Here is a 24,823-nt window from a genome sequence, read left to right as displayed (position 1 = left end):
ATCACTCCAGCGTTTGATCTACAAGCTGTTTGCTCAGAAGTGATATCTGGGCGCTTCAGGTTTTTTTATTTTTTATTTTATTTTTTGTTATTTTCTGTGGGCATGTTTCTTCGTAGACTAAGCTTATTTTGACCCTTTTGTGTTTTCCTCTGTTTGAGAGTGTACCTAGGTTGGTTTTGTGTCACCCACCTATATTATATGAGTTCTATGTTAAAATTGAGTTCCTTCTCCATGTTGCACTTGTGCTCTTTACAATTCCCAGAGTCACACTCACACCACATATCGGCAAGATTTAATTAGGATTATGACACAATTTTTAATAACTTGCAGCCAAATAATCTGCGTCAGATGCTATCGGAGCAAGGTCAGGAAGCAAAGGACAGCATGCACTCTGTCAAGTACTGCAATGCAATCTCTCACCCTGCAGTGCATAAACACACACACACACACTGAAGGAGCCACTTGATAAGCCCTTGCTGAATTTCCCTGGTGTTCCTTGCACAGCTCCTTATGACAACAACTACACACGATTATCTTTTAAACCTCCCAAAAAATCTATGCTTATTCATGGATATTTTGTAATTGTACTTTCCAACATGCTAAATTTAATTACAAATAATTGAGTAAGGATAAAACCACCTCCGTTCCAAAGCTCGGAACATGCCGGTTGCCATGACGGCGGGCAGAGCATTCTTGCTTATCTTTGATTATATTTCCTGAAGTGACATTTATCACGATCGTCTCACAATGAAAATAAACCCGGTTTACGTTCCATCACCACCGTGTCACGTATGGAATCACACAACACGGCAACAAAATCAGTCATCTCGCCTAGCGGTTTTGACAGGATGCTAAAAGCGATGTGCGGTTTCCGATGCTGCGTTCCACAGCTGTGGGGCGATCTGGAAGTCGTGTGGGGAACACTTCTTGCAGGGCCCACAGAAAGCCCAGAAGGACAGGCCCAAGCCTGGTACCCCGGACTACCACACAGCACCACCTACAGGTCACTAATAATCGTATCAAACTCCAATACTCTAATACAGTAAATTTGATGTAGTTTACAGTAAAAAAATGTATAATACTGGTAGTCACAGGTACATTAATGCTGGTTTTCATCTACCCGATCTACTTCATGTTCTTGTCAATATCAGAACCTCTAAACATGCCTGATCCATCCCTGGCAATCTCCAGCTGATATATCAAGGTATCCGGCATCCATCCTCTATGTTGAATGGCGCCATAAATGCCTCTCCCTCTCCATCATCTAACCATTTAATTCCTCTTTCACCCACTTTTCTTTTTCTTCCTGCGTATATCTTGGAACAAAATCATTCCAAAGATGAAATAAAAATTCTCTCAACCTGGGCAGATCTCCAACTGAATCAGGCGTGATTGTTCTATTCAATTAGCCATTCACAATCAGAAGCACAGGCTGCATCAACTTCAGTCAGCACTTTGTTTCAATAGCTATTATTAAAACCTTTTTTAGGTTTTGAATGCATTTCAATGTAGCACTTGTGGCTAAGCAAATTGCTAGTCACTTGACTTTTAGCCTTGACAGTTTTGAACTTGAGTGGATCAGTTTTTTTTATAGTATGTGCAAACATTTGCAAAGTGGCCTGTAGAATGTTTTTGCTGGTTGAGCCTGAGTGAGAAATTAATTCAAGATTTTTGAGAAGTGTGTCCATTTAATTGATTTTTTGTAAAAGCAAAGAAAAAAACAGTCCACAGTTTGGGCCACATTACATTACATTAATTTGGCAGACACTTATTCAAAGTGGCTACGCTAGGCTTGAACAACCAACCTCCTGGGTCCCAGTCAAGCACCTTAGCCACGACGCTACAGGCTGCCCCCTATATAGAGTGCTGTTGTGCTAACACAGAGTGCTGTTGTACTAATCGTGTGAAGAGTATTGAAAAAGTAATATTGGTATCAAAAAAGACTTTTGTAAAAAACTGTACATGAGAGCTTTCCCACCAGGTTATTGAATTGTGATATTTCTGGCATGCATGTCTGCCAGGACCCAAGGTCCTTTATTACAGTGGTAACACTGTGACTTTATAATTAGAGCAAGAGGAAGCAGAGGGGTGAGCGGTTCACAGTGAACATTGTGTCAGCTGCTGTGAATATTCATTTCGTTCAATTCAATTCGTTTTTTGGAAATGTAGAAGTTTCTTTGAAGGCTGAAGAAAGGAATAGTTCTAAAGCATATTAGAGGAAACGGAGAAAGCATTAAGGAGGATTTGAGTTGAAAGAAAGCGCTTGAAATAAGGATTAGCTCTCAATCCGAAAATAAGTCACCTTCTTCACAAGCCGCTCATGACTTGGAATGTGTGCGTTTGTGCATGCGTGCGGGTGTGTGCGTGTGGGTGTGTGTGTCTGTGTGTGTGTACGTGTGCATGTGTGTGTGTGTGTGTGTGTGTACGTGTGTGTGTACGTGTGCATGTGTGTGTGTACGTGTGTGCATGTGTGTGTGAGTGTGTATGCCTGTGTGTGCGTTTGTGCATGCGTGCGGGTGTGTGCGTGTGGGTCTGTATGTCTGTGTGTGTGTACGTGTGCATGTGTGTGTTTGTACGTGTGTGCATGTGTGTGTGAGTGTGTATGCCTGTGTGTGTGTACGTGTGCATGTGTGTGTGTGTGTTTGTATGTGTGTGCATGTGTGTATGCCTGTGTGTGTGTACATGTGCATATGTGTGTGCGTGTGTGTCTGCATGTGTGTGCGTGTGTGAGTGCATGCGGGTGTGTGTGTGTGTGAGTGTATGCCTGTGTGAGTGTATGCAGGTGTGTGTGTGTGTGAGTGGTGTATGCCTGTGTGTGTGTGTGTGCGTGGGTGTGTGTGTTTTATACTTCACCTGATGGCACTACACAGATAAATCCAGCTCCTAAACACACTGGGTTAGCCATTCACTGAAAATGGCTGCTCTGTGTCTCTCTTCACCTGTTCATAAGCCGTGGCATTTCTGTAGACATACAGAAAGCCCATAGAGACAGCATGCTTTTCTGATGCCCAATCAGTCTGTTCTGCTCCCTCTGGCGCCCTCTCTCTCTGTCTGTGTGCACTGCATGTGATTACCTGCTGCTCAGTGACAAGGACAAACAAACAAATAGTTTAAGGGGGTTTAATGAGCCGTATAATTATATTTCAGCAGCAGCTGGTGCAAGTGTGTGCTACACTCTCTTTAGTTTCCTCCCCTCTCCTCAGACCACTGAGAAAAGTCACACAAGTGAACTGCATGATGGTATATGTAGTCCGCCATTCCACCATCTACACCATCGCTGCTCAGGTATTTGCTCCTGTGCGCTACACTACCTGAGTTCACTCATTATTTTACCTGCTTGGTTCAGATAATATATACGCTGAAATCAGGTGGTGTAGCGCACGGTTGAAGCAAATGTCTGCAGACACTGCGGCCCGCAGGACGTGGATGGAGTTCAGTAGCGCTGATCTACACCCACATTCAGAACCAGGGTAGCCGAGCGGTAGGCTGCTTGCCTGCTAACTGCAGAGTTACATTATATTACAGGCATTTGGCAGAACCAGGGACAAGTGTGCTGAAAAGTCCAAAAACAGTTGCTGGTTCAATCCTCCGTTGGATGCTGACTTACATCTGGAGATTCATTCAGGTTGAAAAAAGGAAGATCTCTGCTCTTTCTCCCTGCCCTTCTCTCTTCGTCTCTCTCTCTCTCTCTCCCTCTCTCTTTCTCTCTCTCTCTGCCTTTCGCTCGCTCTCTCTCTCTCTCTCTTTCTCTGCCCTTCCCTCTCCCTTCCCACCTGCAGCTGTTCTCTCTGGCATTTCTCCCAGGGTGTCCGCGAAAAAGCGAAACACCAGTGGACTTTCCCCTGGTTAAATAAACGATTTTAGAAAATGGCTCCTTCGGCAAGGTACTCAACCGCGGTCAAACCGAAATCATTTTTTCCTTCCAGCTGCTCGACCCCTCCTGCATATAAAACGTGTCACAACAGTCCGCTGGGAGCCCGGCGGGCCACTCCTGATCCCGTCACTCGCCTGTCAGTCAGCAATTAAGCTCCGAGTGGCGGCACGCTGAACCCAGCGCCGCGTTTTCAAGAGCTTCCCACCTCGTCTGAACGACGCCTCTGAAGGACTCTGATACTCAGGCACAGTATCCACCGAGCCACATTAACAGCTGATATCGATTCTGCCGTGTTTACAGGGCTACAGCAGGGCCCTGGAGAGCAGGCCTCTCTGCACCCCCCCCCCCGCCGGCTCAGGTGCCCACTCCCGTCTCTGACAGACCTGCTCATGAGAGGAATACGCTCTGTGTGAGGAACACATGCTAATAAGAAGGCGCACAGGCTTTTAATGCTGTTTCAAGGGAGGGCAGAAAGCATCGAACTGCAGTCATTATCCTTATAGTTTAAGTGTTTGCATCGACTGAAAAAGATGGAGGGCCCATTAGACATCACATCACATTACACTACTGGAAAGTCTAAACAGGGGACAGATTTCTTTCCTTGTGTTGTGGTTTTCAATTTTTATGTTCAAAGGTGGTTACTAAATCCAAAACAGCTGGTACAGTTTGGACTAGTAGAGTTAGCACTGGCACAGCTAGCACTGGTACAGCCAGGACTACATGACTGACATGACATGACATTTGGCAGACGCTCTGATCCAGAGCGACGTACAGTTGATTAGACTAAGCAGGAGACAATCCTCCCCTGGAGCAATGCAGGGTTAAGGGCCTTGCTCAAGGGCCCAACGGCTGTACGGATCTTACTGTGGTTACACCGGGATTAGAACCACCGACCTTGCGTGTCCCAGTCATTTACCTTAACCACTACGCTACAGCCGCCCCTAGTAGAGTCTAGTAGACTAGTAGAGTTAACACTGGCACAGCTAGCACTGGTACAGCCAGGACTAGTAGAGTTAGCACTGGCACACCTAGCACTGGTACAGCCAGGACTAGTAGAGTTAGCACTGGCACAGATAGCGGTGTTACAGTTAGCACTCATACATTTAACACTGGTACAGTTAGAACTAGTAGGCACAGTTAGCGCTGCCACAGTTAGCGCTCTTACAGTTAGCGCTAGTAGAGTTAGCACGGATACAGGTAGAACCGGTAGCCTACAGTTAGCACTTGTACAGATTGCGCTTTCCAACTTGGGTTGTCCTCAGCAGACTGTAAGGTACGTCTAGGTCGGCAGGGCGGGTTTAAGCTAGGGCGGCTGCAAGTCGGTTCCTCTGGTTCTCACAACCCCGGACAGACAGGGGAGGGGGTAGCAGGTCTGTCCGCACACGATATGATAAGCCCCTCCTCTGCTCAGAGCTCTCAGTCATGAGCGGGTCAGAGTCACATGGTCTCTGGCCTTACCGGAGAGCACATCAAAGTAGCCGGTGTGTAGTACACTCAGAGGGAAGTGTGGTTTCGATGACTGATACAGAGAAGAGCACACTGACACCTCTCTGTGCCGCGTCTCCCCCTCCCCCACGCCCGCCCTCTCCACACACGACCGCTGCAGAGCGCCTCAGAGCTTACTGTGGGCTTGTGCTGATCTTTATCCGGGCCTTATCCGAGCCTTCCACAGCGCTTACTCTGGCATTACCCGGGACTTACACAGACTACGCTCAGATCTTACCCTGTGCACATCTTACCCAGGGCTGTCTCAACCACTTGACTTCGCTGTCAAAAGTAATGGGGGATAAAAAAAATAAAAAACATCAATCACTGTTCTGGAAGAAGAAGAAGGAATAGGACATTCTCTCTGGGTCAAACTGTAAGCTGTAAGACTGAGAGCCTTTAACAGGGAAGAAACTGAGGCACAGGGGCTGATACTGAAACTGCCCAAACCCTTCGCCCACATTCTGTTTTTACCTCTAACCAGACTCCTGTGCAGGGGAACCCACATTTACCGGGGGATTATACACAACCATTTAAATGTCACCTTCTCATAATTACTATAATCCAAAAACGATTAGTACCATTTTATAGCTAGGCCTATAATTGCCGATATTCCTTTTTTGCGCACACCAATTATAATGTACAAAAAAGTATTTAAATACAATTAAAGTGAAGTCTAATCTGCTGCATTTTAGGCCTACATTTATTTTAATGAAAGCAGATGAGGACTTGTGTTAAATGCCGCCCCTGTATAAAGCAAGCCTGCACAAGCAATGCTTCACTGACATAACTTGTATTCAGACTGCTGTTAAACGGAGCCCTATTAGTTAATCTGAAGTTCCAGGCGATGTTTGATTGTTGATTTTGATGGTCTCTCAAAAACCTGAGCCAGTCCTTGGTGTATTACATTTATGGTATGATGCTAATGCATATTATTACTATTATTAACATATTGAAGACAAGGAGTTGTTTTACTTTGTACGAAATATTGATACAATTGGTTATTTCTAAGGTCACTTTTCTAATTGGGAGACTTTTATTTTGACACTGGTTTCCACACTTACGCACTCAGGTGTGCTTGATTCAGGTATTAACACGGTATCTATGGTTACAGCCTTGTGCATTAGAACTAGCAAGATACAGATATTTAATCATCTTGCAATGCCTATATCTATTTTTAGAACAGTTCGAAATGCCTGTTGAATTCTTAAACTGCAACCACTCCCCAAACCATCTGGTAAATAAAGTATTTCCTTTATTTGAACTCACATCTACTGTTAATATCTGTCATTGCAAATGAGTTGGAAACCCTACAAATAGTGTCTATCAGAGCCTGAAGAAACATTTCAAAAGGAAGCCACTACGCTTGTTTATAAGCAGGCATCAGATCAGCTGGAGCAAAACAAGGTTTCACCTCACGACTGATGTAACCGTCACTCCAATGTGAAGCTACAGTGTTAGGAACCCCTCTGAGCTGGGGAACGTATTCATCACATTGAGCCTATGTGTGCTGGCCCAACGGCACCTGACTAGACGCAGTTAGAGAGAGCTTCCTAACCTACGGTGTGTGCTGTGGGCCGAATGGAAAAAGGAAGGCCAAATGGCACGGGACACATCCTCCATTTCCACAGGTGGAAGACTGCTGGAAGAAACACACCCCCCCCCCCCCCCCTCCTCGCCAGGGCCTGCCCGATCATCCTGCCTTCTGTGGCAGCGTGCTCTCCTCGTGCTTTGGTGGGTAGTTTAATTTAAGTGTTAGTGGATATCAAAGAAACAAAAGAAAAACCGAGCTAAACAAAATCTCCGGCAACCGCGGACAGGCCTGTACTTGTAAAACTCCCCAGGCGTGGAAGAATGCAGCATCTCCAGAAAAGCAACGGAAGAACTCATTAAAAGGCCTCCTCCCTGCACACTGTCCAGGAATTTGACTGTTTATTCTGCCAACTGACACTGGAGTCAGTTGCTTTGTTCTTCTGTAGTTAATCCATTATCTTAACCATTATCTTAACCCGCTCATCCTGCTTATCCTGAACAGGGTGGCAGGGGGGCTGGAGCCTATCCCAGCATACATTGGGCGAAAGGCAGGAATACACCCTGGACAGGTCGCCAGTCCATCGCAGGGCACACACACCATTCACTCACACACTCATACCTACGGGCAATTTAGACTCTCCAGTTAGCCTAACCTGCATGTCTTTGGACTGTGGGAGGAAACCGGAGTACCCGGAGGAAACCCACGCAGACACAGGGAGGACATGCAAACTCCGCACAGAGAGGCCCCGGCCGACCAGGATTCGAACCCAGGACCTCCTTGCTGTGAGGCGACAGTGCTACCCACTGCACCATCTGTGCCACCCTTCTTCTGTAGGCTGGCTCCTTCAGCTGCAGACTAATTAAGTAATTGGCAATTATGGTCACCTGCCAATAAAAGGTGGAATAAAAGGTGGAAGTTTCTGCAGTTAGAGACTTTTGAAAAGAGATCTTCTTTTTTTTGTGGAAGGCACTGGTCTACGTCCTGTGTTTTTGAGAATGGTGGGTTTTATAGGTTCAGCAAGTGTTTTGTGCCATGTTTTGTTTGCAGTTTTTCTTTTGTAATGTGTTTTTTTTTGTATTTTGATTTTGAACTTTGGTTTGGTGGTCATTTGTTTTAGGTTGCGGTCCGATTGTGTTCCCCATGGACCATGGGAGAGGTAGGGCTGTAGCAACCGTTACACGCGAGAGAACAGAAACTGTTATGGGTAAAAGGTAGAAAAATGGTCAGACCTGCACATTCTGCTTTTAGCCACTAGATGGCTCACAAGCACCATTTCTAAACACAGCCCACAGAATAACTGTAAACCCTGAGTGCACAACTCCGGTCCTGGAGGATGAGCCGGTCTGCTGGTTGAATGAAAACATTAAGAACTGAAGTTGGCAAAAACAAATCTTGAAACGGATCGGTCCTTGGTGTGCACCCCTGCTGTAAACGCAGTTTCCCAGTGCGATCATCTTCCAGAACACAGCCATGAATTGAAATAATAACCTTTTCATATTCTTACGAATACTCAGCCCAACAGCTCAAAGCCTCAACACCCATGAATGTTCAGAATGATGGTACACAAGCGGCGGGAAACGGCAGAAGACCAGTCTGAAGACAAGCAGAGCCACTCGGCAAAACCTGTGCCCACTGAAGCACTTATGTACACTCACTGAGCACTTTATTAGGTATTTAGTATTTAGGTCTTCCGCTGCTGTAGCCTATGCACTTAAGAGGCTTGACGCGTTGTTTGTTCAGAGATTCTCTTCTGCATACTACTGTTGTAATGTGTGGTTATTCGCGTTACTGTCACCTTCCTGAGAGCACACTAAACACCACACAGTAGACTGTTGTTTAACAAGCGCTTCTGCAACAAGCATTCAGCTCACTGATGTTCACCAGGGCTCTCCTCTCCTGTTTTTACAGCATGTTGCTGTTGCCCCCACAGCTGTGGCCTCCTCCCCCTGAGTCACGGCCACCCTCAGCACTACGGCTCCGAATGTGCAACACGAGAGGAACCGCTGATGCTAACTCATCATGAGCTTTACACACAGTGCGACTGGTCATATCGAGACAGCAAGGTCCTAAAAAACCAAACCAAACACAGGAACAAACTCAAAAAGCCAGCAGCAGAAAAATGTGCCTTTTGCTTGAACGTTGACCAGGTTGTGGAACTCAAAAGGCTTCAGGTTGCAGGCTTTCCGAAAAAAAAAGAATAAATCCACAAACTTACCAGCATTCACTATGGCATCCACCTCCAGGATGGTGATGTCACCTTTGTAGAGAGAAACCTTGTCACTCAGGTGGGGCACATCCTGCTCATCCACTTCCTCTTTTCCTGGAAACACAAAGCTCTGGTTACCATGATATCGCTATGGGGATTCATGGTGATCACCATGGTGATCAGGTTACCATGATATCTTTGATAAGGACCCTGTGATATCTCTGGGGCAGCCTATAGCCGCCTAGTGGCTTAGTTGCTTGATTCGTACCTGGAAGGTTGATGGTTCAAGCCCCAATGTAGCCACAGCTGTTGGGCCCTTGTGCAAGCCCCTTTACCCCACATGGATTGTCCCCGGCGTAGTCTAATCAACAGTAAGTCGCTTTGGATAAAAGCGTAACTAATGTTATTGTCAGCTGCATTCATCACTGACTTAAATGAAAGATTTAAGAGGGGTTGCTTCCACATCTGCCGCCTTCATGCATCATAGATAACATATATCTTTCATACTTTGTATTATTTTTCTTGCCAAATTAAATCCGTTGAAATGCAGATACATACTTTTGAGTACTTTGATTTCAAAAATAATGATAAAGTAAAATGTGTAATTAATTTCCATAATCATAGTCCCTCCGCCAACAGAAAGAGAATACAAATGCAATACTTAAGTAGCACTTAGAGATCCCAACCGGCACACAAGCCCCAACAAGGCATGCTGGAGACATTCACCGTTGAGGTGCAAACAGCCATCTGGGGGAGTATAATTACATTAGCCAGCCATTAGACAGCAGCGACCGCCCTGCGGTGTCTGAGGACATGGAATGCTGGGTCTTCTTCCAAAACAAATGATGACAACAGTGGACAAATACCTGAACACAAATAAGGGAGCAGCCTTGTGCCTTTTGACTGCGAACACACACACACAGTGATGCAGAATCACATACAGTGCAGTCCATAACAATTTATGAGTGTGTGTGTGTGTGTGTGTGTGGATGGGTGAATGAGGAGCATCAATTGTACAGCGCTTAGGATGAAGGCGCTATATCAATGCCAACGATTTACCATTTAAAGTGCAGATTGTTTCCTTTAATTTCTGTGCATATCCACATGTAACATGTGAGATCCCTTTTTATAAAACACCCCTCCATTTTCAGGGACCAAAAGTAATTCTCAGCTGTTTCTGATTAGTCAATTAGTGTATACAATCGCTTCCTGAGTGCAGGTATAAGGAATATTCACATTCATAGTTTAATTTCAAATCCACTGTGAGTACAGAGCCGACAGAACAGGAATTGGACCACTGTCCAAATACATGCGGACTGCGCTGGGCCAACTCAGGAGCAGCTAAAAGGACAACAGATGCCAGATTTCAGCTGCTCCTGTCAGAATATAGGGGTTAAAGTAAAATCCGAGAACAGGAAGCCTGAGAGCACTGATGAATTGTGCAGGTGGGGTTCGTTCAAAGCAAGTGCTGGCGCTATTCAAACACGGCTTCATGTTTAGCTGATAGTCCTCCAGTTCCAACACCAGACCGGGGCCAAATACATAATTGTTTTGGATTACAATACTTCTCCACGCTTTACTGAGCTTGCCTGCCGTATTGGAACCTACACTCTCAGAAATAAAGTGGCAGTGGAGGTACATTTTTGTTCTTCAAGGATCAAATTTCCCAAATGTACCCAGAAAGTACTGTAATATTTTTTGGGTACAAATGAGTATGCTTTCCAAGCAAGACAGGTACAAATCAATTATATATTGCTGGTTAGGGGTACAATTTTATGTACCTATAAGGTACCGCCCCAGCAACATGCATTTGTACATGTTTAGGCCCTTTTCGTTCCGTTATTTCTGAGATTATGAAATACTCTTAAAAAGTGCAAACCCCGCATTCTGGTCCTTGATTGGCTCAGTTGCACGATTCAAAATCAATCGAGCATAGAAAAGAATTTAAATCCAAAACAATTACGTATTAGACCCAGGTTTATCATCACGTTACTTTGACTCTAACGTCCTTCTGCCTTCAATGTGCGTCTCGTTATTGTGCTGCCTAAGCACTTCCGAAGAGGACAGTGGACTAATCGGGCATTGAGGCATCAAGGCAACCGCCTTCGGTTTGAGATGCAGCCAGCGAGAGCCGGCGCATCAAAGCTCGTCCTCGCTAGCGCTGGGAACGCACCTGCGAGCAGGTTCTAATCTCCCGCGACCCGCCGGCAACACGCGCCCGGCGAAGCACTTTCACTTTCATTCATTCGCGTGCGGCTGGCGGCCGCTGGCGGATGCTGAAACGCAGCCCCGCGGTCAGGACTCCAAATTGAATCTGCCGTTCCCCTCTCGATTGCAAGGTCCCCGAGCACGAAAGCACAGTCAGCGTCTTCGGTCTGCGGAAACGAGACGAAATTCTGCGGGCTCGTCTCGTCCCCCCTCCCCTCCGCCTGGCCTGAATTCGTAGTGAATCAGATAAGAGATTAGAGTTGACACCGGGAGGCTAATCGAGTGTAGCGTATGGCAGCAATGCAATAGGGGGCTTCGGGGGCGGGGCTTGAAACTGAGTGGCGGGGCAATGCTCTGCTACCCTTGAGCACGGTACTTAACCAAATTGCTTCAGTGAAAAATAAATAAATAAACATCCAGTCATCGGAGTGGATTGTACACAAAAAAAACAAGCTGTGTAGGTCACTCAAGGTGAAGCTGTCTACTTAGCAAATAAGTCATAATAATTGAATATTATAATAATATGCTGCTCTCACCAGGAGACCACTGCGGAGTCCTCTGATGTTAATAGCCAGTGGTAAATTGCGACTTTGTCAGGCAAAACAAACCTTCCAGCTAGTTACTGAGAAACACTTTCAGTGGGAATTTTTAAATAATGTTTTTCCAGAGGGTCTTTTATTTCTATTTGTATTTCATTTACTGCCGGTAGTTAATTCAGCATTGATAACACCTGCGTATGTAATGGCACAGTGTTAATTCAGCATTGATAACACCTCCGTATGCAATGGTACAGTGTTAATTCAGCATTGATAACACCTCCGTATGTACTGGTACAGTGTTAATTCAGCATTGATAACACCTGTGTATGTACTGGTACAGTGTTAATTCAGCATTGATAAGACCTCCGTATGTAATGGTACAGTGTTAATTCAGCATTGATAAGACCTCCGTATGTAATGGTACAGTGTTAATTCAGCATTGATAAGACCTCCGTATGTAATGGTACAGTGTTAATTCAGCATTGATAACACCTGCATATGTAATGGTACAGTGTTAATTCAGCATTGAAAACACCTGCGTATGTACTGGTACAGTGGCTTGAGGTGAGATGATTGGGGGGAAAGTGATTGGGAACACCCTCATATCCTCTGATTGGCTGTAGGCAGGAGGTGAGAGGAGTTCAGGGGAATGATGGGAAATGTAGGCAGACTGGATCTGTGTTCGAGAGTGGAGCTTTCTATTCCTTTCGATTCTGTCACAATGCGTGCAACCTCAATGCAGGTATTTTTTTTTTCGTTTCCGCACTTGTACAAAATACTACATTTAAACAATCTTAAAAACTGAAGTAGCTGACGCCAAAGGCCAGAGCTGGAGGCTACTACTGGGGCCTGCTGGGACTGGGCCCAGCTGAACAGTGAGTGAGAATATAACAGTCATATAACGGCTGGTTATATTCTGTTTACATGACTGCCGGTTATATTCTGGTGATATGACTGCTGGTTATATTCTGGTGATATGACTGCTGGTTATATTCTGGTTATATAACAGCTGGTTATATTCTGGTTATATAACTGCTGGTTATATTCTGGTTGTATAGCTGCTGGTTATATTCTGGTTATATAGCTGCTGGTTATATTCTGGTTATATAACTGCTGGTTATATTCTTCCAGGTCATCTCACCAGTACAGCATGAACAAATGTATTTCCCTCCCCTACAACTCCACCCCCACCCCCACAAAAAAGAAAGAAAGAAGACAATGTTTTTACAACTGTCAGATTCACAAATACAGAAAGAAGCAGGTGTCGGTGGACATTTTCTGAGTGATTCTCTCGTGCTTTCTAGAGATGTGACTTCATCCGGCGATTGGAGAAGGAGCCAAGCAGAGCTGAAAGAGGGAAATACAGCGCACGGCGTCTCCCAGCTCCGATCCTCACCTTTACTCTTCTCCTGTTTTTTCCAGGTGGGAATCTTGTCCAGCGTCACGGATTCATAATATTCCTTACGTCTCTCTTCCACAGTGAGGCTCAGGAGTCGTGCTATGGGGATTAAAAAAAAAAAACGACAACATTTAAAACAAAACCAAAACACGGACATTAACAGTTTCAGACAGTGATGCGGTTAAACAGAAAGCCTTTTTTTAACACCAGATGGCACAGTTAATCCATGACTAAAGCTGGGAGAGGGATGTGTGCCAGCGTGCGATGGCGAGAGGAAAGATGTGGTGCTTGGTCCTGAGAAGGACAACCGATGCCAGGGCCAAGCAGCTCTGTTCTGGGCAGCGTGCCTGCCCCTGCCCCGGAGGATCCTGGGAGAACATCCAGAGATGTCCCCAGGAGCAGGTAGCAGAGCTTAGCTGTGCAAGAGGCTATGGGACTGAAAGGCACTGAAAATGACACTCTCTTCAGGGACTGCCAAATGTCATTTAAATAGTGAAGTTAAGTTAGATGGATTGAGATGTCGACTTCTATAAGAAGTGCTCTGATAAAGCAAGGTTAGGGTTTTATTAACTCAGTAGAACTTACTGAACACATTTCGAGTGTTATATGGTTAACTCATCAAGCGGGGAATGACCTGCAACCTGAATCCAAACTGAGCCAATCCAATGCAACCCACACTAACCCAACCCAATCAGAGCCAAACCCAACCCAGCTCAATGCAAACCAAACCAACCCAATTCCAACCATTACACTGCATTAATGGCATTTGGCAGACGCTCTCATCCAGACCAACGTACAGTTGATTAGACTAAGCAATCTTTCCCTGGAGCAATGCAGGGTTAAGGGCCTTGATCAAGGGCCCAACGGCTGTGGGGATTGTTGCTACATGTACCTTAACCACAACGCTACAGGCTGCCCTAACCAAACCAAACCAAACCCAACTCAAACCAACCCCACTGACCCAACCCCAAATCAAAACCAACCCAACCCGACTCATACCCAACCTAAACCAACCCATGGTTGTCTGCACTGACACAGCTGCAGTTCAGGCACAGTTAGACACCACTGTCTCAGTCATACACAAATATATTCTGCATTCGCTGTAAAGCTTTCTAGTACAAAATGGCCACTGGGCATCACCCAGGTAGACGGGAGTTGGCTGGTGGTGAATATCCGCATCTTCCTAAATTTTCTTCTAAAGTGCACCAAGATCCATCGAAAGGTGCTGTATAAATGCAATTCATTACTCCCTGGCCAAAACACACACACACCTACCGCATTTTTCAGGTCCAGTGCTCCAAGGGGAAGCACATTAACACAAAGCCAGCACAATTAAAGTGGAATTGCTAGGCAGCTCGTCTGGCTTAGATTAAATACGTGCGGTATCTGCCATTGCCTGAGGCTGCTTTTATTGTAATTGAAAAAAGAGAAAGAGAGCTGGCACCTCTCCGGGCACACCGGAGCCTCACAGACTCCGTCAGCGGGCCCAGCCAACGCCTGGCACGCCGTGCCGCTAATATCTCCCCCGAACGCCAGAACCCGCCAACTGCTGCCTGCGTGTCTGCGCCGCAAAAGGGAACACAAGGGGACTGCCAAGGGGGCCTAATCCCCCACTTCACATGTGGTAAGGGGAACGTTTCTGGACGTATTTTCAGAATATTGTTTTTCTATTCTCTGTGTGCATGTTTCCTGGGTGTAGAAGGGCCATAACGGACTGTGCAGTAAAAACGCAGTACGTGCTGAAAGTGGAGTATAGTTAAACAGGGAATAACACCATCAGCTGCTCCTTAGGAATTCCTAGATACTGCCAACTGCACAAGACATGAGGCAGGACTGCAAGCTGAATTTGAGCAATGGGAAATGCACAAAGCCACCACTAGGTGTCAGCAAGGTCATGTTTTGTATTCAATCCACTTCCCTTTGACAAAAGGCTTTTTCACAATTTAGCTGAGCGTGCATTTGTCCATTTGTTGCTTTTCAAATAAATTGCTCCATAATTCAATTTTTTAAAACATCATCCACCCACAAGTCTACGGCTGCAAATCCACTCGCGTATACCCACCAATGAACATGCAATCTCACTCACACCAATGAGCATGCAATCTCACTCCCACCAATGAGCATGCAATCTCACTCACACCAATGAGCAAGTGATCTCACACCAACCAATGAGCAAGTGATAACACTCCCACCAATGAGCAAGTGATCTCACACCGACCAATGAGCAAGTGATCTCACACCGACCAATGAGCAAGTGATCTCACACCGACCAATGAGCAAGTGATCTCACACCGACCAATGAGCAGGTGATCTCACACCAACCAATGAGCAAGTGATCTCACACCAACCAATGAGCAAGTGATCTCACACCGACCAATGAGCAAGTGATCTCACACCGACCAATGAGCAAGTGATCTCACACCGACCAATGAGCAAGTGATCTCACACCGACCAATGAGCAAGTGATCTCACACCGACCAATGAGCAAGTGATCTCACACCGACCAATGAGCAAGTGATCTCACACCGACCAATGAGCATGTGATCTCACACCGACCAATGAGCATGTGATCTCACACCGACCAATGAGCATGTGATCTCACACTGACCAATGAGCATGCAATTGCACACTGACCAATCAGCATGCAATCTAAAACTGGCCAATGAGCATGCGATTTCACACTGACCAATGAGCATGCAATCTCACACTGATCCTGCCCCTCCATACTACAGGAGAGAACCAGAGGGGACTCACATCTCTCGTGACAGAGGGTGGCCAGCGTGTGGGCATTTGCCTGGTTCTGGTCAGCTATTGGCCATTTCTCCCCGGGTGGGAGGAGCCCTGTTGTACCAGGCATACAGTTGGGTGAAACACTTCTGAACACCGAGCCTATGACAACTGTAACAGAAACTTTTGTAGGAAGTTGTGTTGTGCTGGGCTGTTTTTGGGCTATCGTGGCTTGTGCTGTGCTGTGCAGATCATTCAGCCATTTTGTTCAATTTGTGTAGTAAAGTTTCGTGAATTACAGGGCCAGTTTCCCAGACACAGATTAAGTTTAGAATCTCCATTCAAAATTGAATTTAGTCTACACCAGTCTTGTCTGAAACTGGACCTACGTGTTTAATAATACAAAGAAAATGGTATGTTATTTTGTTTGTTTAATAGTCTTAATGTTAGTTGTCAATTTATGTGGAACACAAAAAGAGACAAATACATGTAAACAGTGTACACATTCTTACAAGTGTTGACTAGAGGTGACCATTTTTTCTAAACATTATGTGATTCTCTGACTAATTTAGAATGTTGCAAAAAACATGCCAAAATATTTCTACAGAGTAAAGACATTAAGAATGAAATAATTAACGCAAGTAACGTTTTTCTTTTACATACTTCTATGTGTTCCAATGTAGAAATGTACTTTTTGCAGCACTCTTCACAAACATTTGCACCTGACTGTAGTTGGCAATTCAATGCTCACCACTTTCCTCGTTCAAAGCCACTCAACAGAAATCCCGCATTCAGACGAGCCACTGCAAGACCCAGCTAGCATCATTAGCATACGCAGCTACTCAAAGAAGAAAGGAACTGTCAGTGGGATTTTTGTGTTTCTTTATGTCTTACAAAACTGTGTCACGATAAATAAAATGGTTCCACTAATGACTCTCTGTTCAAAACACATTTGTGATTCCACACTCGCACCACGAACCCCGATTAATGTTTGGCTGAAGCAGACTGCTTCTCGTGGCACTAACGCTTGGCTACAGACATACTTCCCTGGAGTACAAATGGGCAATTCCACAGTAATGTCATCCTGAGCATGAACAAAAATGTACTTACTAATTTCCCAATAAAACTTATTATGTCCCAAACAGTCAATTGTGACCATTTTGAAATCTGATAAAAATGTAGGCTAACAACAGGAAATTGCTTAAAAATAGATTTATTAGTCCCATTACCATTGAAAGCAATGCTATTTGGTGGCCATCTTGAAAACATTCAAAACCATTTCAGATGGTTCTCAATGTCAAATCTGATATACAGAACCATTTCAGATGACAACAAATGTGTTATAATAACATTTGATTGGGAAGTAGATCAAACAATGTGCATTTCAGACGAGTCACATCCATAACGCAAAGGTGTCACATCCACAACACTGGTATCTCCTCATAAAGATCAAGACGAAGATATATCCAAAATTGCTATTTTTATGTTCAGCCAAGCTTTCTACATCAAATGGATATTTAACTTTCTGCATTTTGCATCACATCTTTTCTGAGGCAGTTATTTGTAACATCTTTTCTGGTTATTTGTCGCATCTTTTCTGGCTTAACAATATTTTCTAAATTATTTATTGGTCCTCCCCCTCAGCCAAGTGGGTGCTATGATAATATGCATTCAGATGTTTTTTTATCATGTATGAAGAGTCATTTTTCTGAGGGATTCTGTTTGTCATTTTGTGTCCAAATGTCACATCCATAACACTGGAATTGCCCAATGAGCAAGTGGTCTCACACCCACCAATTCTCATTTCAATAGAGGACATCACTAACCCTACTTCCGGGCTAATCTACCATCTTTTGCATTTCAGTCCAAATTTCTTCTTTAATAACAGAGTCTTGGGAGTCTTTGATCAGCTCATCACCATGGAAATGACATGCATGAAACCCACTCATCAGGTAAGATATCAAAAATAATAGTTCAGCAAAGTTGTTGCCCAGGTTACCAGATGCCAGTGCAAGATAATACTATGAGTACCATAATCCATGACAACACTTACATTTTGTTGTCAGTATAATGACATTGTTCAGTTTGACATGATAACAACTTGTTAATTGGCTCTGCTAACATTTTAGAATGAGCACTTGTATCAGTTATACACTTTTATACTGATTAAAACACATTATTTGGGGGTCAAAATCCGTCATTCACCGACCACTTTAATAGGTACATTAGGTATAGTATTAGGTACACCTGCTCATTAAAGCAAATAACCCGCTTATCGTGTGGCTGCAACTCCATATATAAAGCATATAGACATAGTGTAGAGGATTAGTTTTTTGTTTGAGCAAGTATTAGAATGGGTAAGACGTGTGATCTAAGTGACTTTGACTGTGGTCTGATTGTCGGTGCCAGAAGAGGTGGCTCCAGCATCTCAGAAACAGCTGCCTGTCTGGGATTCTCACACAATACAGAGAATGGTGTGATCCAGTGAGTGGCAGTTTAGTGGCCGAAAGCCTAACCAGACTCCTGGCAAATGCGTACCTCTCAACACTTATTTGCAGAAGCACAATTACGTTCTCACAAGTCAAGTTCACAGCATATAATGAGTGGCCAAAAAATCAGCAGGAAGTGCATGCTATCAAGTCAGCATGGGCCAAAATCCCCATGGAATATTCCAGCACCTTGCTGAATCCATGCTGTGAAGATTTCAGGCAGTTCTGGGGGGAAAAGGAGGTCCTAGCCCGTACTAGATAGGTGTACCTAATAAAGTGGGCAGTTACATTTGCATTTACATAGAGTTTGTAATATTGCAAATCAGCAAATGATTTGTTATATATTTTATTATTTGTGGTTGATTTTGCAACTTCATTTCGAGAAAAACCTAAATAAGTTCCTTTTTGCTGATGGTGTGCACATTTTCGGTGTGTTTTTCAAGAAGAAGAAAAAAAATGAATAAATGTAAAAGAAAACTGTACTCTTGAAATTAAAATTGGTAAGGGCATCTCTTTCATTTAAACCCCAGAAACAACAGAAACATCTAGCCAGTGGCACCACTACTGCAGCATATGGGGCCCTGTCACAAACTCATGAATGAACTTGACTTTTTGCAGTATACCGAATGCTCATCAGCCCTGAAACATTTTATCGAAACATTTATTCTCCATTTTCTTTCAGACAAAGTTGTGAAAGTCCCAGGCTAAAGTACCCAAGAGCTCTTCCTGTCAGTGTTGAGAGTTGAGAGAAAGAGATGGAGTGTGTGCACGCATGTCGGTGTGTGCGTGCATGTGTGTGTGCGTGTGTGAGTGTCTGTGCATGAGTGTGCATGCGTGCGTGCATGTGCATGTGTATCTGTGTGTGTGTGCATGTGTGTGTGTGTGTGAGTGTGTGTGTGCGTGCGCGTGTGTATCTGCGAATATGTGTGTGTGTGAGTGCGAGTGTGCGTGCATATCTGTGAATATGTGTGCGTGTGCATGTGTTAAATGTGTGTGTGCATGCCTGCATGCGTGTGTGTGAGTGCGAGTGTGCATACGTGTGTGTGTGTATCTGTGAATGTGTGCGTGTGCATGTGTTAAATGTGTGTGTGCATGCCTGCATGTGTGTGTGTATCTGTGAATATGTGTGTGTGTGTGTGTGTGTGTGTGTGTGCATGCATGTGTGTGTGCGAGTGAGAGTGTGCGTGCCTGCATGTGCGTGTGTATCTGTGAATATGTGTGTGTGTGTGTGTGTGTGTGTGCAGGCACCCTGCTATCACACTGCACCTAGAGACCAGCGTCTCCCAGCCTCTCCCAGCCTCTCATGCTGCCGGCATGCTGCTGGGGCGGGCTGCTCTTCCCACACAGAGCGGGGTCAGCGGAAGTGGCAGGGGCTCCGCGCTGGCACCTCCCTACCCGCCACAGACAGGGCGTGGGCAGAGAGAGGGGGTGGGCAGGGCCGCACGCCATCTGCACCACCAGCAGCAGCCTCACACAGAGCAACCAACACTAAACCTGCTGCGAAATCCACCACGGTCAACCAGCATGGCCAAGCTGGTCATAAAGCTGGTCTAGCTGGGTATGAGCTGGTCAACCAGCATGGTCAAGCTGGTCACAAAGCTGGTCTAGCTGGGTATGAGCTGGTCAACAGCTGGTCACAAAGCTGGTCTAGCTGGGTATGAGCTGGTCAACAGCTGGTCACAAAGATGGTCGAGCTGGGTATGAGCTGGTCAACCAGCTAGTTCTGGTAGCTTGTCTGAGCTGGTAGCTGGTTGACCAACAGTTTCAAAACATAGCTTGAGCTGGTCAAACCATGTTGAGCTGGGAGCAGGTCTGAACTGGTCAACCAGCTACCAGCTGTTTCAAAAGATAACTTGAGCTCATCAAACCATGTCAAGCTGGGAGCTGGTCTGAACTGGTCAATCAGCTAAACTATTTCCAGCTGTGACCTGGTCTGAACTGGTCAACCAGCTAAACCATGTTCAGCTGAAAGCTGGTCTGAACTGGTCAACCAGCTAAACCATGTTCAGCTGAAAGCTGGTCTGAACTGGTCAACCAGCTACCAGCTACTTCAAAACATAGCTTGACCTGTCAAACCATGTTGAGTTGGGAGCTGGTCTGAACTGGTCAACCAGCTACCAGCTGTTTCAAAACCTAGCAAAGATCTATACTAATTTCTAACCACCACCTGGATGAAAGAGCAGGGGCTCCCTTCACGCTGCTCAGGGATTAAGTTATCCATCATACACAACGGTGAATATATTGACGGCCAAAAAATCTAATCAATACAAAGCGAAAATAAGGAGGGTTTGTGTGGGTTTGCAACAGAAGCACGATACAGCTCAGCGCTCCATGTCAGACAGACACCCTTCAGAGATGTTTGTTTCTGAAAATGAACCAGTCCAAATGTTTTTACAGTCAAAGACCAAGGGCCACTCAACCAGAAATCAATCCCAAGTGCCGCTCCATTAGAACCAAACAAACATTCCCATCTATCTGTTTGGATAACGTTGACCAGGTGGCTTCTCAACCTGAGCAGGTACCCAATGAGATCTGAAGGTTTATAAAAAGGTCATTCATAAACACCCACTCATCCTCATATACAGTTTATTTTGGTAAGCAAATTGTTTGGCCTATGCCTCACACTGTGTTGTTTTTTTATTTTTTCCTCTTCCTTATAATGGTCCTCATATTGACAAGACTCCAAAGACAATAGAAAGCCCAGAATCAAGAGTAGATACTGAAAGCTTTCACATAACTCACGAAGGAAGCAATTGAACACACCTGAATAATCTGAAATAGCGCAGAAACCAACTGTCCAATTACTTTTGCTCCCCTAAAACGGCGGGATTATGAATGAAAAGGAATGCCATTCCTACACGGATCACCTGATATGGATGTAAATGCCTTCAAATGAAAGGCGACAGTCAGCACTTTAACTTTAGCACTCATGTTCATTGTTTCACAGTTGAAATCCGACGTGCTGGAGCTCAGAGCCAAAACAACAAAAATTGTACCTCTGTTCAAATACTTATGGACGGCACTGTGTATATCTCTTATTTCCTGGTCTTATGTTTTGTCCTTGAACAACAGCTAATCAAAAGAGGCACTGGAATGCACTGAGAAGTATACGTTAAGAGGGATTCATTTATCCTCTAGCCTTTGTGAGATGATCTTTCGCTCATTTCTGTGGGTTTATGAGGACGCAATCCTAAATAGTAACATTAAGACAAACGAGGCGAGACAAAAATAAGAAGAAGAAAAATCAATGCCTGGACCAAATCCAAACGCAGGCACATACTATAGAGCTCAATGCTACAGCCTACAGCTGCCTCAGCATGCAGGCCGGGGGAAAAAAAGGAGGTTAACGTAGATTTTTGTTATTGCTTTTATCAATCAAGTCATTCCAAATAATTTTATCTCTACGAAACTCATTCATTCCAGCCACTGGTTTATGCAGCCAGGTAATGCACTTAAGAACTGTCCACTTCTAGGCCCCCAACTGCTTCAGTCAGGAAAGGCCTCGATCCCAGGTAGAAACCATGTTCACTCTCAGAAATACAGATACGAAATGTGCCAAAGAAGGTACAAATGCTTGGGGGCTGGGGCGGTACCCTATAGGTACATATAATTTCAAGCAATATATCATTAATTTGTACCTTTTTTGCTTGGAAAACATACTCATTTTTACCCAAGGAGAACATCACTGTAACTTTCAGGGTATATTGGGAAATGTGATCCTTGAAGAACAGAAATGTACCCCCACTGTCACTTTATTTCTGAGAGTGTTGTCAGCCAACCATAACCGGCAGGCTGAAACGGCAGACATAAGTGGTCCCTTCCTGCCTGGCGTGAAAGGACCGGTTTAAGCGGACCCCTAAATCAGCCCCTCCACCCAATGTGCCAGACACTGAGGGGCTGCCAGTTTAAGCCATGAGAGACACAGTTCTCCACCGGCTGACCTTCCTCAGTCCTGTACCACTCAGCATTTCAGAGGAGTGAACACAGTCCATATGCACTCACACCTGAGATACGACTGCAGGTGCAACAGCAGCAACTGGCAACTTGGGACCGCTTGTAACCTAAGGCTAAGGCACATGACTGGGCCCTGGAAGGTTGGTGGTTCGAGCCCCGGTGTAACCACAATAGAATCTGTGCAGCTGTTAGGCCCAGCAGTTCATTTTCAGTCTCAGTTTCAGTTGTTTTCAGTTGTCCACCTAGTAGCCTATATGAGTGCCATGCATTGTTGGTTGCAGGGCTGAATATGGATGTAACAGAACTAGTGGGGAAAACAATCTATAAAAACCTGATAACAGAAATATCAAGCCAACATAAAACTCTCAAACTACCAGACATCGATATCACTCGGTTAACTTTGCATCTTTTCATACGCAACGATGAATTCTTAAAGCATCGGGATATGCTGTAATAGCATAAAGTATTTGTCGTTTGCTCGACAAGCATCCAAACCGCTATCAGGAACAAAGATGAATTTTCTTTACAACCGACATTCTGAAGTATGAATTTTGCTGGGCCTAACGGTATATCACTGTTGACAGACTGTCATCTTGCCCAAATGTTCTCTGGAGGGGCCTTGGTAGTGAGCCAGATGATGATATCCGTCAAGGGAAAGACTTCTGTTGATCAATACATCATAGCGATCATCGTTTTACAGCCAGCTCCCCAACACTGAAATTTATTTGGGGCGATGGTAAAATCTGATACTGCAGCCCGGCTGTTCCTTCTGACACCAGTTTACAAGAGCTCCTCCTTTAAACTCCTCCAGACCAAGAGATAAAGCAGGTGAGGGTTAGGATTAGGACAGGGTTAGGACCAAAATATTAGTTTTAGAAACACCTTATCATTCAGTCTAAGTTTTAGAATTATTTGAGACATTATCTATCTATAATCCACCCCGGCGCTGTCATGGGCTTCCCGTTAATTTAAAATCATTAAGGAGGATGACCGGCGATAAATAAAACCGTTAGAGTTAATCTACGAGGACTAAGGTGATTCAAAACTTTGTAACGTGCTTGGTACATACACTGTGTTCAACAGGTCCCTGGATTAGTCCATTAAAACTGAATGCCTTGTATGTATGTCGGAGAATTTCACATTAACCCAGCGTTGGCTTAATAAGAATAACAGGCTAATAATAATAATAATAATAATAATAATAATAATAATAATAATAATAATAATAGGCCTAATAATGAAAATAATAACCGAAATATGTCTTGCACTACCGCCACCGCTTATGGAGGCTAACACACATTTAGATTATCAACTAACAGCCGGTTTATTTCATGCGCATTTCCCTGAATCATCGCTGACTACAGGTATGTGAACGACTAATAGCATTACACCACATCACCAACATCGCCGCCCTCGTACGAAATCCATTGTCATTCTAACAGGTGAACTTGGGGGGAAATGTTGCATGGCCTAGCAGACGGCTATGGAGCAACGTCAACCGAACACCTTGACTGAATAGCACTTGCAAGCTGTGTGCACGTCCTCTGTACTAACGGTTTCGGCAGGCAGTGATGCTTTATAATACCAACGTTAACCCAGCTATAGTACAATTCTGAAAGCAGATAGAGCTGTCGAGCCCAGCATTTGTACCCATGGCTTACTACATTTGCGCGGTGTGCGACTGTACGGATACACTGCGTTTTGAATCGGTGCAGAGGCAGGCTAGTGAGCTCAGACTCTTTAAACCGAGAGAAATGGTCGCTGGCTGGATGCGACGGCATGATACTCGGTCGCAAGAGGCACATCCACGGAGTCAGTGTAAATAGTCCACATTTATTACCCCAAAACGACTTACCTTTCTCCACTTTCCAGTCCTTTTTCTTTTTGCTCATGTTGCCGTGGTGGTAGGGCTTCAGAGTGTTGTTTTTTGAGTGTATCAGCCCCAGGCTCACAGCGAGTGTGTTCGGAAACTCAGAGAAAGTGAAACAGCCCCCGGACGAGATGCCTCACCTGGAGAAGCTGTCAAAATATACTAGAAATCCAGACCACTCCACCTAGCTTTGTTTGGTCGGTTTTTATACGGCTCACGCTCTGCTCCGTGATTGGTCGTGGAGGACCAGGAAGCAAAAGTGTGGTTGGATTATTAGATGTGGCAGTCAAAGAAACATTTCATAAATATGAGAATTGGGGTAGGTTGCGCCACCCGCGTTCAATCTCTTAAGCGTGCGAGGCGGTAGTGTAGCAACCGGAGGAAGAGATTTGGTGGTGTGCCGCAGCTACATCTCTCTGGCACGTATATCAGCCCATGTATCCCTGCAATTCGAAAAAAATAAAATAGATCTATTCGCAGACTGTTGTTGTGGATGCACTATAACAGTGTAATGATTTATCTAATTCTGCAACAAACA

The 24,823-nt window shown here is 44.8% G+C and overlaps 1 protein-coding gene across 2 annotated transcripts in view; it reads right to left on the bottom strand.

Annotated features, from left to right (window-relative positions):
• The window catches only part of macrod2 (mono-ADP ribosylhydrolase 2), a 597,810-nt gene extending 573,316 nt beyond the window's left edge, over nucleotides 1–24,494 (bottom strand). For both annotated transcript variants that reach the window (XM_061228932.1, XM_061228933.1), the window contains exons 1-3: nucleotides 24,271–24,494; nucleotides 13,243–13,344; nucleotides 9,109–9,213 (exon numbers count right to left, since the gene is read on the bottom strand). In XM_061228932.1, coding sequence (XP_061084916.1) covers nucleotides 9,109–9,213; nucleotides 13,243–13,344; nucleotides 24,271–24,307 — 244 coding nt within the window. In that variant the 5' untranslated portion in view covers nucleotides 24,308–24,494. The remainder of the gene's footprint in view (nucleotides 1–9,108; nucleotides 9,214–13,242; nucleotides 13,345–24,270) is intronic.
• Nucleotides 24,495–24,823: the final 329 nt, after the last annotated feature.

This window comes from Conger conger, chromosome 18, assembly GCF_963514075.1.
Source record: "Conger conger chromosome 18, fConCon1.1, whole genome shotgun sequence".
Classification (NCBI taxonomy): domain Eukaryota; kingdom Metazoa; phylum Chordata; class Actinopteri; order Anguilliformes; family Congridae; genus Conger; species Conger conger.
The sequence above is the reverse complement of the archived record's forward strand: the minus strand, read 5'-3'. Positions and strand labels throughout refer to the sequence as shown.